The sequence below is a fragment of the Alligator mississippiensis genome, chromosome 3 (genome assembly GCF_030867095.1).
Source record: "Alligator mississippiensis isolate rAllMis1 chromosome 3, rAllMis1, whole genome shotgun sequence".
Classification (NCBI taxonomy): domain Eukaryota; kingdom Metazoa; phylum Chordata; order Crocodylia; family Alligatoridae; genus Alligator; species Alligator mississippiensis.
The window spans coordinates 35,810,721-35,828,364 of record NC_081826.1 but is presented as its reverse complement, the minus strand read 5'-3'; the positions used below and the strand labels follow the sequence as shown (position 1 = coordinate 35,828,364).

The 17,644-nt window shown below is 41.1% G+C and overlaps 1 protein-coding gene across 7 annotated transcripts in view; it reads left to right on the top strand.

Moving 5' to 3' along the window:
• RIMS2 (regulating synaptic membrane exocytosis 2) overlaps window positions 1-17,644 on the top strand; it is a 933,811-nt gene that overhangs the window by 637,335 nt on the left and 278,832 nt on the right. Inside the window, exons 21-22 of one of the 7 annotated variants that reach the window (XM_059723817.1) lie at window positions 13,355-13,420; window positions 14,042-14,149. The exons of the other annotated variants lie outside the window; for them this stretch is intronic. Coding sequence (XP_059579800.1) covers window positions 13,355-13,420; window positions 14,042-14,149 — 174 coding nt within the window. The remainder of the gene's footprint in view (window positions 1-13,354; window positions 13,421-14,041; window positions 14,150-17,644) is intronic. 7 annotated transcript variants of the gene reach the window in all.

Genomic DNA, 17,644 nt, shown 5'->3' with positions numbered 1-17,644 from the left:
GCTTGGCCTGCAAGCCCCTAACCATACGAGTGGCCCTTCTCTGGACCCTCTCCAGGTTATCCACATCCCTCTTGAAGTGTGGCGCCCAAAACTGCATACAGTATTCCAACTGCGGTCTGACCAGTGCCTGATAGAGGGAAAGTATCACCTCCTTGGATCTGTTTGTCATGCATCTGCTGATGCACGATAAAGTGCCATTAGCTTTTCTGATGGCTTCGTCACACTGCCGACTCATGTTCATCTTGGAGTCCACTAGGACTCCAAGATCCCTTTCCGCTTCCGTTCCACCAAGCAGGTCATTCCCTAGGCAGTAGGTATGCTGGACATTTTTCCTCCCTAGGTGCAACACTTTGCATTTCTCCTCGTTGAATTGCATTCTGTTGTTTTCCACCCATATGTCCAACCTGTCCAGGTCTGCTTGCAGCTGTTCCCTGCCCCCCAGTGTGTCCACTTCTCCCCACAGTTTTGTGTCATCCGCAAACTTGGACAGAGTACACTTCACTCCCTTGTCCAAGTCACTGATGAAGATATTGAAGAGTATCGGTCCAAGGACCGAGCCCTGTGGGACCCCACTGCCCACACCCTTTCAGGTCAATACCGACTCATCCACTATGACTCTCTGGGTGCGACCCTCTAGCCAATTCGCCACCCACCGGACTGTGTAGTCACCCAAGTCACAGCCTCTTAACTTGTTTACCAGCATGGTGTGGGATATTGTATCGAAAGCCTTCCTGAAGTCTGTGTATACGACATCAACCCCTACTCCTGCGTCCAGGCGTTTTGTAACCTGGTCATAAAATGAGATTAGATTAGTCAGGCATGATCTACCTGCTACAAACCTGTGCTGGTTTCCCCTCAGCATAATTTGTCCTGCCGGGCTCTCGCAAATGTGAGCCTTGATCATTTTTTCGAAGACTTTGCCTAGGATGGAGGTGAGACTGATTGGCCTATAGTTGCCCGGGTCCTCCTTCCTCCCCTTCTTGAAAATGGGGACCACATTGGCCCTTTTCCAGTCCTCCGGGACCTGGCCCATGCACCACGAGCATTCAAATATTACTGCCAGTGGCTGTGCGATGACGTCAGCCAGTGCCTTCAGTACCCTCGGATGGAGCTCATCCGGGCCTGCCGACTTAAAGGCATCCAGTTCCTCCAAGTGACTCTGCACCATCTCAGAGTCTACGCATGGCAGTCTGGCGCCTTGCTGCTGCCTCTCTACAATCCCAGTGAGAGACTTGTCCTGCCCCTCACTTAGGAACACTGAGGCAAAGAACTTGTTGAGGAGTTCAGCCTTGTCCCCTCTGTCCATCACCAATTGTTTCTGCCCATTTAGTAGGGGTCCTATTCCTCCCTGGGCCTTCCTTTTACTCCCTATATATCTAAAAAACAATTTTTTGTTGTCTTTTACTTGGGATGCCATCCTTAGCTCCATGGTAGCTTTGGCCCGTCTAACTGCCTCCCTACAAGTGCAAGCAGAGGAGGTATACTTCTCTTTGGTAATCTCTCCCCGTTTCCACTTTTTATATGCTCCCCTTTTAGTCCGCAGGCTGCCCTGGATTTCTCTGGTCAGCCAAGGAAGCCTCCTGGCCCCTTTCCATCTTTTTCCTCGCATTGGGATCGTCTCCCTCTGTGCCCAAAGGATCATTTCCTTAAGGCACAGCCACCCTTCCTGGGCTTCCATCTCTTCAAAACTCCTCCTCTGCAGTGCGTCCATGACTAATCGCCTGAGTTCATTGAAATCAGCTTTCCTAAAGTCTAGCACTTTCACCCTACTAGTTACCTTACCCACTGGACATCTTATGGTAAATTCTATTATTTGGTGATTACTGTCCCCCAGGTGACTACCAATTTGTAGGTCCCCTACCATATCCCCTGTTGCCAATACCAGGTCCAGTAACGCATTCCCCCTAGTGGGACCGTGTACCTCCTGCGTCAGGTGGAGGTCCTGTACGCAGGATAGGAACGTGCGTGAACGGTGGGACTTTGCTGTCTGTGTCTCCCAGCAGATGTCTGGATAGTTTAGGTCCCCCATGACTACCGCCTCCTTAGTTTTTATGGTCTCTGAGAGCTGCCTCAGGAGCCCCGAGTCTAGTTCTTCCCCTTGGTGTGGGGGTTTGTAGCAGACCCCTACCACCAAATCCCTTTCTCCTTGCCCCCCATGTAACTTAACCCACAATCCTTCTACTTTCTCCTCCTTCGATTCCGTCTTGATAAGGGTCGATGTATATTGCTCATTGACATAGAGCACAACCCCTCCCCCTTTCTTCCCCACCCTGTCTTTTCTGTACAGCCTATAACCCTCAATATGTACCGCCCAGTCGTGGGAAGAATCCCACCAGGTTTCAGATAGCCCTACTAAGTCGTAGGTGTTTTCTGCAAGCAGGAGTGCTAGTTCATCCTGCTTGTTCCCCATGCTCCTAGCATTAGTATATAGGCACTTGAGCCCTGTGACTGGTGCCTTTTTTGCCCCCCAGCTCTGATTCCCAAAGGGCCCCTTATTGCTTACCTGCTTATTGCTTACCTGTGCTTTATTGCTGGCCGCTTCATGGATTGCAGGTTCCCGATGTTCTCCTTCTTCAGGCTGGGCTGTCCTTGTGGGTGCCACATGGTTTGGTGGTCCACAGCTTCCCCCGTCCTCATCTTCCCCTCCCCCCCGGCGAGCCTAGTTTAAAGCCCGCCGGAGGAGATCCGCCAACCTAGAAGAGAACACATGCTTACCTTTGGGGGACAGGTGAAGCCCATCCCAACTGAGCATGTCCCTTGTCATGATGTGCGGGTCATTGTCCAGGAAGCCGAAACCTGCCTCGAGACACCATTGCCGAAGCCACCAATTGGTCTCTCTAATGCAGTTCTTGTGCCGTCTTCTGTGTCCACTCACTGGTAGGATCAAAGAGAATACCATCTGTTCACCGATCTCCCTCAGCACGCTGCTCAGAGCATGGTAGTCCGTCACCAGGTGATCGGGGCTTCTCCTGGCCGCATCATTAGTACCCACATGGACTAGGACCATGGGGTAGTAATCAGTGGGCTTAATCCCGGCCTGGATTATTCCTGTCACATCCCGAATCTTTGCTCCGGGCAGGCAGTAGACCTCTCATGTTGAGGGGTCCTGGCGACAGATGGGTCCTTCCGTACCTCTCAGGATGGAGTTGCCTATGACGATCACTTGACGCCTCCTCCTCTGGGTCTGCTTGGATCTCTTGACCTATTGGGAGTGTGGAGAATGTGGTGTTGATTCCTGCCCAAGGGTTTCCTCCTCTCCTTCCATCTCCTGCAGGGTCGCCAGGGCCGCGTACCTGTTCTCCAGTCAGACTGGAGGAACTGGTACTGGTTTACTGCAAGCAGCTCCGGTCCTGGATGTGACTGTCTGCCACTCTGCTTTAGAGGGCACTCCCCAGGGTGCTTATTCCTTAGGTGTCTGGTCCTGCAGGGAAAGGAAATAACTGTCAATTTCATCCTCCACCTCCCTGATACCCCTCAGCCTACTAACTTCCTCCCAGAGCTCCCTCACCTGCGCCTCCAGAGCCCTAAGACGGGCACCTGCCGGACAGGTGTGGGGGCCCCCAATCTCTGCCCCCCCCGGCCCTGCTGGGGATCCCCTGCAGGCCAAGAGGCAGGGGGACACCGGCTCCCCCATGGGCTCAGTCTGGGTGGAGACATATTAATAGTTATATATTTAATTTGCCAAACATTTATTTGCAAAAGTAAAGATAATAAAATAAGTTGTTACAAAGATTGGAGGATTCTGATTTCACCAATGTTATTTTATTAGGTGACAAACTAGAAAATCTTGAAAATCAGATCAACAATATGCCAGTGGTGAACATTTGCAAGTTTGGCCAGGTTCTGTTTGCTGCAGGACTCAATGGAAAGGATTATTGGATTATGCCACTATTAAGTCTTGTACCCAGCTTCTGGGGTTAATTAAGGGAGTTTCTGAGAATCATGTGAATGAAGCAGTGTTTCAATCCTGCTTCTTAACTGTAACCATACACCTGATTCAACTATCATGCTGGTGTGAGGGTGAGATCATTAGTCAATTCCACAGGACCTGGTGACAGAGGAAGACACTGACAGAGTCATTATTTTCTAAAGGCTCTGACCTTCTGTTGGAATATATATTATAAAAGTTAAGAGAGAAGTCTTTGAAGCATAAGAAGATGAGAAAGATTGTCAATGCAGTGTACAGTCTTTTATTTTGATGCCTGTTTTTGTGCATTCAGGTCTGGAGTTTGGTGGGGATGAGCACTCCAGAGTATGCAGTTCATCTGTTGACTTGTCAGAATATGGATTTGGTATTTGGGTTGTGTCCCTAGTCACCCAAATCACATAATATGATTTCTGTTTCCTTATTGGCTCTTTGAACCCATATGAAGAAGTGAAGTATCTGAAGAAAGACTGTTTAAAAATATAGAAAGATTGGTATGTCAATAGATAAGTGGATCCAGGAAATTGTAAGACATATGCAATCTTTTCCTGTTCATTTTCACATATGATAAAACATTATACAGTATTTGGTTACATATGTGGAACTAAGATACAAAGACAAGAGGATTTCTTCCTGCTTGATTTATTTGTTTTTTCACAGAGTTTCACAAAGAGTAATTTTATGCCTGTGAAAATGAAGGGTCAGATTTATGAAGGTTATAGGCATGGCTTTATCTTGCTTATTTAATCACTTGAGTGTACTTAAAGTAATTTCCTGCTGCGTATTCTTTGTGTTCTGCACATATCACAATGCACACTCTTGTCTACCTGACAAGAATGTGGCCCAAATCTGTTAGTCTCCATTTTCATCACAAGGCTTCGTGTGATGCTAATCAGATCATAGTTCATTTCACAGCTACAGCTTCCAGCTCCTCCTGCTTATTCCCCATACTTCCTGCATTTGTATGTATGCACTGGATGTATTTTGCATTTTTACTTACTCGCTTCCCTTTTTCACTGTTTGTTGGAGTCTTGTAGGTCTGACCCTTCCCCAGAGTTAAGCTGTTTTATTAGAGAGGTCCTGCTCTGCTAAGGGTTAATAGTGGCTAATTTGAACTTCCTAACCATGAGGGTAAGGAAGCACTGGAACAGGCAAAAGAAAATGTGGAATCTCTATCCTTGGAAGATTTTACAAACAACTTGACTAGGGAGTTAGATTAGAGAATCTTCCGAGGTTCCATCCATATGCCAACCATAGGTATTGATGCTTTATCATCTATGTAACACATCATCATGTGTTACAACACTGCTGAATCAATAGCTGATCTCGGGACTACCCAAAGCAGGATCTTTTCCCCCCGAATACACTTGTCATATCTTGATGTTATTAGAATCTTTAAGGAGGGGTTCAGTGGTGTAGATAAATGTTTCCCCACTAGGGGTACTCATGGCTTGAATGTGCCTGACCTTGGGGCCCTGCCCCCCCTATGCCCCATCCACACGCCAGCTGTAGGTATTGATGCTTTATGATCTATTACAGCAGCTTCAGCCTTTTCAGATCTACTTGGCAATTGTCAATTTATGTCCAATCTTCTGATGCTTCAGTGGGTTGCTGCCAGATTTTGATGAAGTTTACACAGTGCCCTCCCGGCTGCTTGCTTTTTCCCTACTCTCTGGGCGTTACACCCGAAGCTGGTCCTTACTAAAGACCACAAGGATACTGGCCCAATGGGCTCTTAGAATGATAATAGAAAATAAAGAAGAAAGCCTCCACTGCAGAGGAACTATCTATAAAGGGGCTCAGCAAACCCCTTTGGATTTATATTCTTTATCTCCCCTCCTTTGGGAGATAGCCCCTGAACAAGGCTGGAGCCAGAATCCCCACTTCAGCTTGCTGGGCCTTTCCTGCTCCATTCTAACAGGGTCCCTGTGGCCCAAGTGCCCCACTGCCTCGGCTCCCTGAGGCACCTTCTGCCCTGGCCTCCATTGGCCTGGTGGCAACTACCTGGTCCCTCTCTTTGGCAATATTTTCAGTGTGCTATGCCCAGGTATAGGCCCAGTGAAGTCAGAAGGGCTTCGGATGAATATATCACTCTAGTTGCATGCTGTAACTTGTAGGATGAGAGACTTTGATTACAAACTCTTGATTTATGGATTTATCTGTACACGATTGGCAGACCTGAACACAAAGATCTCATGTGTTGTATTCAGTCAAAAAGACAGGTACTTTTAAATATGAAATTAAGGCCAGTGGCATATTTTTATCCTATTGCTTTATCAGAATGCAAACACCTGGCAAAATATTTGTATAAGATGATATGGGACTACAGTAGAACTGCCAATCATGGGTGTGTGTTTAGTGTTCAGTAATTTAGAAAAAAAATATTGAGAAATGTATGAATGTAAACAAAAAAGAGTTCCATAGAATTCAGAAATACTGTTTTCCATATTTATAAAAATGGCCTGTGTTAGTAGGCTGGACTTTTACTATGTTTACTATGTGCTATTAATGTGGGAACCCAATTTTGAAGAACTTTTCAATGTCACTTTTTGATGGAGTGATGACTTGCAATATACTCCATTTTATTAAAAGCCAGCTATAATGAGGTGACATTCTCCTGTCATATGACAACCAGGTCCTGTTGGGTGAAAGATAGCGCCGTCTTTACGCAAGCTTTAATTGTGAGTCTCTCCTGAGACTTGCAAATCATGCTGCATTGCACTAAATTATATGTAGGTGGTTTCTGATGAAGGCTGCTGCCTTTTATAGAATTAGCTGAAATTGCCAAGAGGAGATTCCTGAGATGAAAAGACTAGTGCCTGATCCATAACTTTGTCCATGCTTTAAAATAAAACAGTTTAATTGGGGGTGGGGAGTCACCTTAGTTAGGCTGGCACCGAACTGGAACAATCTAGTTTTTTCTACTTCCGCCTTCCAAAATTGAGCTAAACATCTGATCTCAGTGAAAACACAGACGCTCACTAGAATGATCCTTAACAAAGGGATGTTTGCCTAAGCTGGTACTAGAGAGCATGACCATATTTAATACTACCCGCAGCATTACTTATAAATCAATTTGATTGTTATCTAGAAAAAGTCATTGCTTTCCTGCTTATCCTTTATGCCTTTAAAATCACAATAAGGCATTGTTAAGCCTTTTTGCTCATTTCTTTTTTAATGATAAATATTTAATAGTAAATTTAAAAATATTAAATTTCAGAACGTGCATCAACTTATTTAACTAGTCAGATCTGCAGCATGCTTTTCTTTGTCTGTCTTTGTTATTACATTTTGAAGGTGCAGTTCAATGTTACATTTTACACTCAAATAGTTATTAACTCAAATAATGTAATTATGTTATGCTATGTTATAAAATTGTGAAAGATGTAGATTCAATTAAAAACACCTTTACCTATTCTTGATAGAATCAAGAAACTTCTGAGGGGGTGCATATACACGTGCACTTTAATGCTGTAGCCTATTTTTTCATTAAAGCATCACATAAAAAACATGCAGTTATGCTAATGCGCAGTAAAATAGGCTACTGTGCATCAAGTGTCACAAAAACATGTGCTTTCGGTACTGCAGATTAGCACAGCCTAATGTTCATTTATTGAATACCTCACATTGGAGGTACTAAATTTAATGTGCATTAGGAAAAGCATAGTAAAGCATGTGTAGATGTGCCCAGAGAAACATAAATATTTCAAGAAATTAAATTTTTTACTGTTTTTTCTTTATTCTTAAATATGAGCATTAATGAAGCATAAAGGACTTGTGATCCTTTAGATTTCAGATTTTGACTGCAATGTTTAATTCTATGTTATTTTTGTACTTGTTTAACCAAATGTTTATAAACATGGTTTATTGCTATCATGCTGTTTTGCAATCAAGTCACTTCCTTTTCTTAGGCTTAGCTTGATATTGTCAGCATGTATACACCACTGCCAGCAGGGAAGCACTGCATGTTTATTGAGGTTCCTTACTGATCACGCCTTTATGAAAGAGGTCAAGAGACAGAAGTACAGATGACTCTGGGAAAAACTGGAATTACATATACTGAGTTGCAGTAAGGGGTGTGTGCATGTGCGTGTGTGTACACACATTCACATGCACATGCATGCATACACGCTGACTTACATGAACTGACAGGAAAAATCCCTCATCATGATGAAATTTTGAATTTTCAAAAGGTACATATTTTTGAAAAGTAGATGAAGTTCTGACATAATCAACTTCTGTCAGTATTCCTTTATAAAACATGGTATTTTTCTGTCATTTTATTTAGCATGTCACACATCACCATAAACAATACTTGGACAAAAACTAAAATTCATTTAGCATCAAAATATGACTTGTTATTTCTAAATGTGAAAAAGCTTATTTGAAAGTTCTCCTTCATTAAGTTTGTCTTAAAAAATCCTTTCTTTTATACCATATATTTTACTACATGTTCTCATACCAAGATCTTTCAGCAGTTACTTTTTAAGCATATCAATTTCAAGCCTTAATTTTCTGTATTCAAGTATGTAAAGTACAGACTAGAAATACTGTACAAAAGGGATCTAAAGTGACATTTTTTTTATTTATTATTGTTACACTACAACATGCATGACTTTTTATGAAATATGAGAGAAGGTTTAAAAATAAGCATTTTGTTTTACAGAAATATGCAGTTTGAAAAACCCCATTAAATTTCATTTTGGAATAATTGAACTCTTTTCTTTAAATCATGTCAAATTATTTAATTTAAATAAGATAGAATTTATTCAGTAATATCAAAACATTATAGTATAAAATATAAGATATAAGATTATAGCTGGTACTTTAAAATAAAAATAAAACAAAATGAAAAAGTTAACATGCAATTTTTTACCCTACTTAAAAGAAATATTGTGACATTAACAAATGGAATGAAAAATTTAAGATGATTAATTTTAATTCAATTATTGCTAAAAAACATTAGAGTTAATACATTTGATACATCAATATTAACACAACTGTATTTTCTGATGGAAAGCTGTTTCATCATATACATCTTGTTCACCCATACAAAGAGTCTGTTCTTTGCCAAAGAAAATACAGCCTAAATTAATTACTCCCCTAATTCAGAACATCTACGTATCTGTCACTTTGCATTTATATACAATAAAATATATTGTTTGTAAAAGTTTAATGATAGGATAATAATGTATTATGGGTTTTGTCATTGTTTGTTAGTGTACTTTTCTTTGAAACATTTGTCTCAGATTGTTAAAAAATGACTACTTTTCTCCATTGCAGAACAGTAGTAAGAATCTCTGAAATTTTCCTCTGTAGGTAAGATCCCATGGAATTCAGTTATTTGGGATCTCACTACATAATCAGTTGCCACTAAAGGGGAATAGAGTAAAAGCTTATTTTCTTGATTGTTAATAGTCATAAAGGTCATAGAATCATAGTAAATTAGGGTTGGAAGGGACCTCAGGAGGTGATCTAGTCCAACCCCATGCTTAAAGTAGGACCAGCCCCAACTAGATCATCACAGCCAAAGCTCTGTGTAGTTGGGTTTTGAAAACCTCCAAGGATGGAGCTTCCACCACCTTTCTGGGTAACCTGTTTAGTGTTTTACTGCCCTCCTAGTGAGAAAATTCTTCCTAATATCTAACCTAAACATCCCTTGCTGCAACTTGTGACCATTTGCTTCTTGTTCTGTCATCTGCCACCTCTGAAAACACTCTAGCTCTAAAAACACTTAGGGAATGAAACACTTAAGAAATGAGGAACAGGGCACACAATATCTTAGGGTGTTTATAGATGTGTTTCAGGAGGCAGAGGGGGGCGCTTTAAATTAGGGCGGCTCTGAGATCCGCACTAATTAAAAGTGCCAGGAGCATCACGTGTATCAGCGTCCCTATGCTGAAAAATGGTAGCGGGGCACTTTGAACTAAAGCTCATTGAACAAGCTTTAGTTTAAAGCACCCTGCCACCATTTTTCAGTATGGGGATGCTGATACATGTGACACTGGAGTCTTCTGGAGAACAGTAATTACCATGCTCCAGCCAGCTCAATTAGTTGAGTTTGCTCCAACGTCCTGTAATTACAGTGCATTGGAATAGCCTCCCTGCACATGTATAGGAGCCCTTAGACACCAACATTTCTTTTTCTGCCTGTTTCTTAGTCTCCAGATGAATAAGATACCTTAATATCATATTTTATTCAGTAAAATTTAAGTGTTATTGGATATGTGTCTACCTTTTAAAAAAATTATTTAGGGCATAGATGTTACACTTAAATTTATGTACAGAAGTTACACTTAAATGTATTTAAGTAGGATTAGATTGAAAGTGCTAAACCATATACGAGTTTAGGAGGGTATATCAGGTCTGACCTAACTTACTTCACACAGGCCACATCTACTGTAGACACTGACTGAGCAGTAGTGTCGTGTGGCAGCAACCATGATTTGATACTACCGTGCAGTAGTCTTGGGCTAGTGCGCAGTCAACATTATGAAAAGGCCATTTTTTCATCCATGCTATTGCACAGTAACTTGGGTTACTGCCCAGTCATGTAGTACTTGTATAAACAAGTACTTGTTTATACAAGTACTAAATAACTGCACAGTAATGACTGCGCAGTCAGTATCTTGTGTAAATGCAGCCACACATGTGGATCTTACAGTTAGAGGGCATGTTTACATGAGACACTTTACTGTGCACTAGACTAATTACTGCACAGTAAAGTGTCACTGTCTACACGTATGTGGCATTTACTGTGCAGTAAATTAATCTACTGTGCAGTTAGCTAAAACCTGTGAATACAGGTACTAGATTAACTGTGCAGTAGTTACTGCACAGTGGGCACATCAACAAATTCATTAATGCAATGCAGTTACTGCGCATTAATTTTAGTACTTGGTTAACCAGGTATTAAAGGTGCATTAACTCACGCTACTGCACAGTAGTGCCAGCACACAGGTTTTTAGTGACACTTTCTGTGCAGTAGCCTAATACTACTGTGCAGTAGTGTATTAGCACAGATTTTTGCCCGGCACACTACTGCACAATATTATTAGGCTGCTGTACAGTTTGCATCTTATGTACACCTGTCCAGTAGTGCTCATGTAGATGGTGACTGGGAGCAAACTTGTTCCTGGTCAGCCACACCAGCAGGGGACCACAGGGGAGTTCTCTGTCCCTGGTTCTGGTACTGCTCAGGTTCTGGCTTTCCACAGGAGCTGGCATTGATCAGTGGTGGGATGGAGTTGCTCTGTGCTCACCCAACCGTCCCAATGCTGCACAGCTGCTAGCTTCCAACAGGAGCCAGAAGCCAAGCAGCACTGGGACTGGGGAGCTCATTGCTTCCGTGCTCAGCCAGGGGCTCACTGGCAGTTGTCTCACTTATGAGGCAGCTGCTATCAATCCTCCAGCTGGCTGGGGAAGCCCCATTGGACATGGGGCTTGCTGGCAGCTGTGTGTCTCAAAGTACATGTGGCCAGGAGAGCTCTGGCAGTTTCAGGGGCAACTGTCCCAATGTGCACAGGGCCAGGAGATAGCTGCCACTGCAGCCCACAGAGCTCTTCTGGCCCCAGCACACATTGAGATCATATCTGTGCCCCCTGCCAGCCACCAGGCCAGCAACCTGTGGGGGAGCCTGGAGCTCCTCCTGGCTGCTGCAGTTGGGCAGAGCAGGGCAGGAGCAGCCCTGTATCGGGCTGCTCCCATTGGGAGCAGGCTTGCTTCCAACAGGGTACACATGTAGATCCGCTCCTGTGGAAGACTTACTGAGCAATATGTTACTGTGCAGTAAACCTATATCACATTAATAGCACATGTAGTTGCTCTCAGATTGACCTATCTAGGGGTTAGGTTAATCTAAGTACTGAACAGTACAGAAGTTCTGGAATGTTAGACTGGGCAAAAAATATACCTATTTATGCCTATACTGAGTGTGACTATAAAACATATAACCCATATGGGGCAAAAATAATAATGGGAACCAACCCCAAGGATAAGTTAATATAACCCATCTGAATAAGATATATGGTAGTGCCCTCCCTCAGCACTGACTCTTTTTCAAGTCATGATGAGCCACTACATTGAATACATTTCAACTTCCCCTTCATTCCCACAGATGAGCTGCAACTTTCTTTCCTATTTCTAGTGAGTCCTGTTTCTTAACCAGCCCTAAAGTTTTGGCAAACATCACCAAATAGGAACCCAAACTATTCACCCAGAATCCCTTGGTCACCCTTCCCCCCCCCCCCAGCCTGTCACATATGATTAATGTGGCCCCACCATCTGTGAGGTGGAGCCAAACCAGGATGCCCTGTGCCTCATCTGCATATAGATTTTTGGAGGATCCCAGGACTTGTGACAAGAACACCTGGTTCCAGTCATGATTGAGGGGGGGGGGGAGAATTAGCATGTGAATACCCTTGTTTTCTCCAAATATTTTTATACATAAACCTTGGTGAAAATGGTAGGTTTCACTTGTAGACTTCATTTAAGAGTATGTGTCAGGCAAGTCATTGGTGCTTCCATGGAGCATTGCTCCTGAGTAATAAGATGAAATTCAATAATATAACAGTAAAGAATTACTCTTAGGAAGGAACATCAAATGATCAAATTCAAAATGATAAATAAGCACCTAGGTAATAGTACTGCAAAATAGAACCTTGGATTTATAGTGAATCATGTCCTAAATATAGGTCAGCAATGCAGTGCTGCATTGTGTTAATAGGTAGGCCATATATAGGGTCTTGAAGATAATTATTCTGCTCTGCTTGTCTCTAACGTGGCCTCAGCTGGAAAAATATGCCCAGTTGAGCACCACACATTAAGAAAGATGTAAAAATTGAAAAGAGTCCACAGTGAGAACAACAAGAATCAGAAGAGGCTTAGAAGATATGACCTGTAATGGAAGGTTGAAGGAACCGAGGATTTTTATTTAAATTTAATTAAACTCTGAATTAGGTTAGGAACAGAAGCTGTTGAATGCCTAGCAATGGAGACCTTTAAGAACTGATTAGACAAACCTCTGTCAGAGTTATTCTAGGTAAAGCTAATCCTGTTTCAGAGTGTGGAACTGAGTTTCCCTCCAGACACATTTCTATGATTTCTGTGATAAATAGCTGATTTGGTCACCAGTTTCCCCTTCTACTTGGAATAATTTACTACACACTGAATTTTAGTAGCTACTCAAGTCAAAAGGAGTAACATGCTATTAACATGTTCATATAATAAAATATACAGTATTTTACCTAGTTTTGATTTTTATTACTTTGTTTCAAATTTGCCATTTCAGTAATTATTTCAGTATTTCTAGGCAATTTGTTTAAAGCTGCTCTGTTCTCATGCTTTCTAACATTTGTTTATTTTCTATATGCATTATTCCATCTTCATTTTATTGTCTCATTTGTATTTTTGTTTCTGCCATGCTTTCAGTCACTATCTCACTCTACCTCGGTCCCGATACACTCAGTCCACTGACCACCAACACAGAGATGCCAGGTATATATTTTTTCTGTGTGACTCTGTGGATAAATGCTGCATGTACCTGTGTGTACCTACATTTCCCCTTGCTCTTTAAAAATCATTGTATAGTGCTAGAAGATAAAAGTAAGAAGCACTGAATTTAGTATCAAAATAAGAAATATAATTTTTTAAAAAACATATGTACTATCAAGTGGTAGACATTTGGATATTAAGTCTTTATTCTTTACATGTTTTAGTTTTCCAAGTCCATATGTGGTAAAATAAAAATGAAACTATATTGCACTGTTTCCGTTGTGTCTTGAAGGAGTCCGTTAAAATTATATAAAATCAACCAGCCTGAGCATCTAATGGAATTAGAGATGTCATATGCAGTTCTTTCTTAAACAGTATGAGACATTAATAAAAGACAGTTCCAAAGCGTGATCATTATATTTTTACCTGCAGGTTAATTTATCTTATTTTTTTTCCTTGTGATTTTACTAAATTCATCAATACTCTTACTTCTCCTTCTGTTTTATATTGGCTGAGTTCTATTTCTGTTAACCCCTTTCTAAAGTTTCCTACTTTTCATGTGTGTCTGCCCTCATTTCATCTTTGTGTTGCTTTTCATTGTGTTTACTATTTATGTTTTGGCAGCAAGGATCACACAATATATCCTCTCTTTTGTGAAGATGCAATCAGATTACTTCGTTCCCGTAAGATGTGCCGTACCTATTCTGAGGGTGCTTACTATGATCTTGAGAGGTATAATTGGTGTAGAGTACTTTATTTATTCTCCCACTTATAGTTTAATCATTCAGGTTCAGAATGAAGCAATCTATGCTTTATGCATTAAACCAGTACAATAAAAATACTGTATAATTTATTGTGATTACTTGGTAAATATGTTAATTTAAGAGTGATTATGCAGAGCTAATAATTGCAGCTTTAAATTCTAAGAGAAAGTAAAAGATTTGCTAACAAAAAACAACCAAGTTCAGAAAGTAGGTTATATCAATGAGTATATGGATTTTTCTTATAGCTTCCACATTTTGTTAGGATTTTTCACAAGTGTGCATTGTTGGCCCTAACTCTTCTCTTTTTGGAATCAATGGTAAAATTTCCATTGACTTCAAAGTAATTAGAGTTAGGTCAAAACTAAGTCTCTTGAAAATTCCACTCTGCTTAGCTGATAAATTCTGGTAGAGGTTTATTTGAATACTTACAGAGTAATGAATATTTTGTTATTCATAGGTATTTGTGTAATGATCATTCTCTAGTTGCTAAGTCCCTGAGATGCATTAATAAATTTAGTTTCACAGGTCCCATCATTGTTCCTATTTACAAACAAGGAAGCTGAAGCAGAGGGAAGTTTAGTCAATAATAGCTTATATAAAATATTCGTAAGATATAATATCTAAGAAAAGTGGTGCTGGTATGGTGTTGCATTTGGAAAGAATAACTAATGTCATTATAGTATTTTCAATGGAACATTAGATATAAAACAATTCCAAAGAATTGTGTGAATGATGCAATAGGAAAATATTTCTCTGAGATGTGGGGAAGAAAAACTGAAATAACTAAGGTCAGCTTGTAATTGCAGATAATGGTAATGTATTACTATTGTTTTAACAAGGGACAGATAATTGGTTCCTGTGCAGAACTCCATGGCAGAAGCTGAAAAAATGTTGTTACAAAGCTCATGATTACAGTCTTAGGGCCTTCTTACACTTTACACTGTAAGCTGCACAAATGTTGATTGGCTTAGTGCTAGCTTGGAGTTTGGTGCAGTCACACATTAAGGCTAAAAACTTTTGTTTCCCACCTACACAGCTGTGACTTTTCTCTAGAGGGTTGGTGAACGAGGACAGGATTCTATCCTTGCTCTGTGGGCAGGGATGTGAGAGAGAGGTTGTGGGGAAGGGTGGGAACATGTAACTGTCCATGTCACCTGCCTCTGTTGGAGCCTGTCATGGGCATGGGCTGGTGGCTCACCATGATGAGGCAGCACCTTCCCCTACTCCTTCCCCCTACTCCACCTCCACTTCCACCTCCTCCTCTCTGCTGCTGCCACTGGGGCTGTTAAGTTCTTCTACCAGTCATGGCATGGTGCTGTGGGAGGAAACCAGCAGGGTGGCACCATGCAATGCTCCTGGGACAGGCAGCAATGGAGCTAGGATGGGCAGCAGAGACTATACCAGAGACTCATTCTGCAGCACCATCTGCATCCTCAACACCGCCTCATGTACCTTTCCTCTTTCTCTAATGTTTGCCAAAGTAACATCTATGTGCCCTGCAGTAGCATCTTGGTGCACTGGCTCCAGCTTTCCATGCCTTACCCTCCTCCCCTTTACTCCCCACCGACCCTGACCTGCTTCGGACTGTTGCTATCTTCAGCTGCATGCAGAAACAACATGTGGGGGAGGGGCCACTGCATCCTAGGATACTGGAGGACTTCAATTTGGGCAGCACAGCTGTGGGGAGTGGCCACACATTAAAGGAACAGGAACAAGGTTATGCAGATCAGAGATAATCCTGCCCTGGAGTGACATAACTTTGAGCCTCATAATAGGTGCTTTAAGACATTTAAAGGTATTTATGTGCATCATAATCCAGAGGTTAAGAGCTCCAGGGACAGTGTAAAACAGCCATGTTGTTTTAAAATTTAGGAACAAATCCTCACAGGATTCAGGAACAAATCCTCACAGATTTTTTTTTAAGTTTCCATCTATAATAAAACTGAAACCAGCTTTACTGCCACTTAAACTGCTTTTATTCTGAGACAAAAGCAAAATGGTAACCAGAACTTTCAGTCACACAGGACTCTTCCCCTTAAGCAGTGGTTGGCAACCTACATCCCGCAGGCTGGATCTGACCCATGGAGCCATTGAAGCTGGCCCATGGGTGTTGGACTTCCACATATTCAGTGACAGGCATCTCTCTGGTGCTGTGGTGGGGAGAAGCAATGGCAGCTGGGTCCTAGTACCACCCTATCCTCTATCACCTAAGCTGGTCATTCTGTCCCACAGCCTGAAAAGGTTGTTGATCAGTGCTAAAGCAATTGGCTATAATGTCAAACCTTGACATAGCAATCAAAATCTATAATGTCAAAATCTTGAAACCTTTTTAATCTTGAAACCTTTTTAAACTCAGGAAGAATATTTCTGTTGAAGTTAAGTTGCTTTATGGGTATAATTCTGAGATTTAACCTGAAAAAGTCATGCTTTTTAGTAGTTTAGATCAGAATGATAAGAGGGAGAGTCACTCAAATTCATTCAGGAAGTAACAGAAACAATAATTTAGCATAATATCCAAACAGAGAAAAATCAAAAGGTACCTCAGTCATCAATACGTAACTGGGTGACAAAAATAGTAGTAATAAATTAAAATCTCTAAAGCATTTTTTATCTGAAGACTCAGGGCTGCATACAGGTATTAATTGGTCCTCACATTGTTCCTCCACGTGGAAGGTAAACATGGCTATTAACAGTTTAGAGATGAGGAAATAGAGGCCTGGAGCAAGATTGTGTCCAAGTTGTCTGAGGTATCAGAACAGTTCTCCTTGAAAGCTGTATATTCCTGGGGCCAGATTTTTAGGTGCGAAAAAATGTGCTGGCTTAATTTGTGCTAGTGGAATTATGCTGTTTTATACCTACTGAATATCTGATTTCATGTCTTCTGAATAATAGTCATGTATTCTTAATACAGTCAGATCTCTTTAAGTGAATATGGCAAAATTAAAGAAGATAATTCAAGCAAAATCATTGTGTAAAGTACTTTTGAAAACATGAGATGAAATCAGCTAATTCATATGTTTAGCTACATACTTAATTTTTACATAAGAGTAAAAAGGTATTTTCCCCTATTCAGATTTCAGGACAAATTAGAAGGAGTAAATTAGTGTAGCTAAAAAATGGAGTTAAGCCAAATTTTACTAACTCAGAGTCTTCTTACAACAGAAGTGTTTCCTAAATCCAAGCTCTGCCAGTTGCTATTTTTTGTTTTTTTCCTGACCATTTCCTATCTCCTTTTACCTAACATGGATTATCTAAAAAGATCACCTACATCACCCCAAATTCAGTTCCTTTCCTAGGTCCATGAAATCTTGCAGGATTATATTAAATGTTCCTTCACAGATGTCATTTGTATTATACACATGATAATGTTTGCAGATTTTATACTATTTTTCAGGATATCAAGCATCATTCTGTAATATTCCTTGTATTAAAGCTTAAGAAAAAGTCCTATCTTTTTCATCTT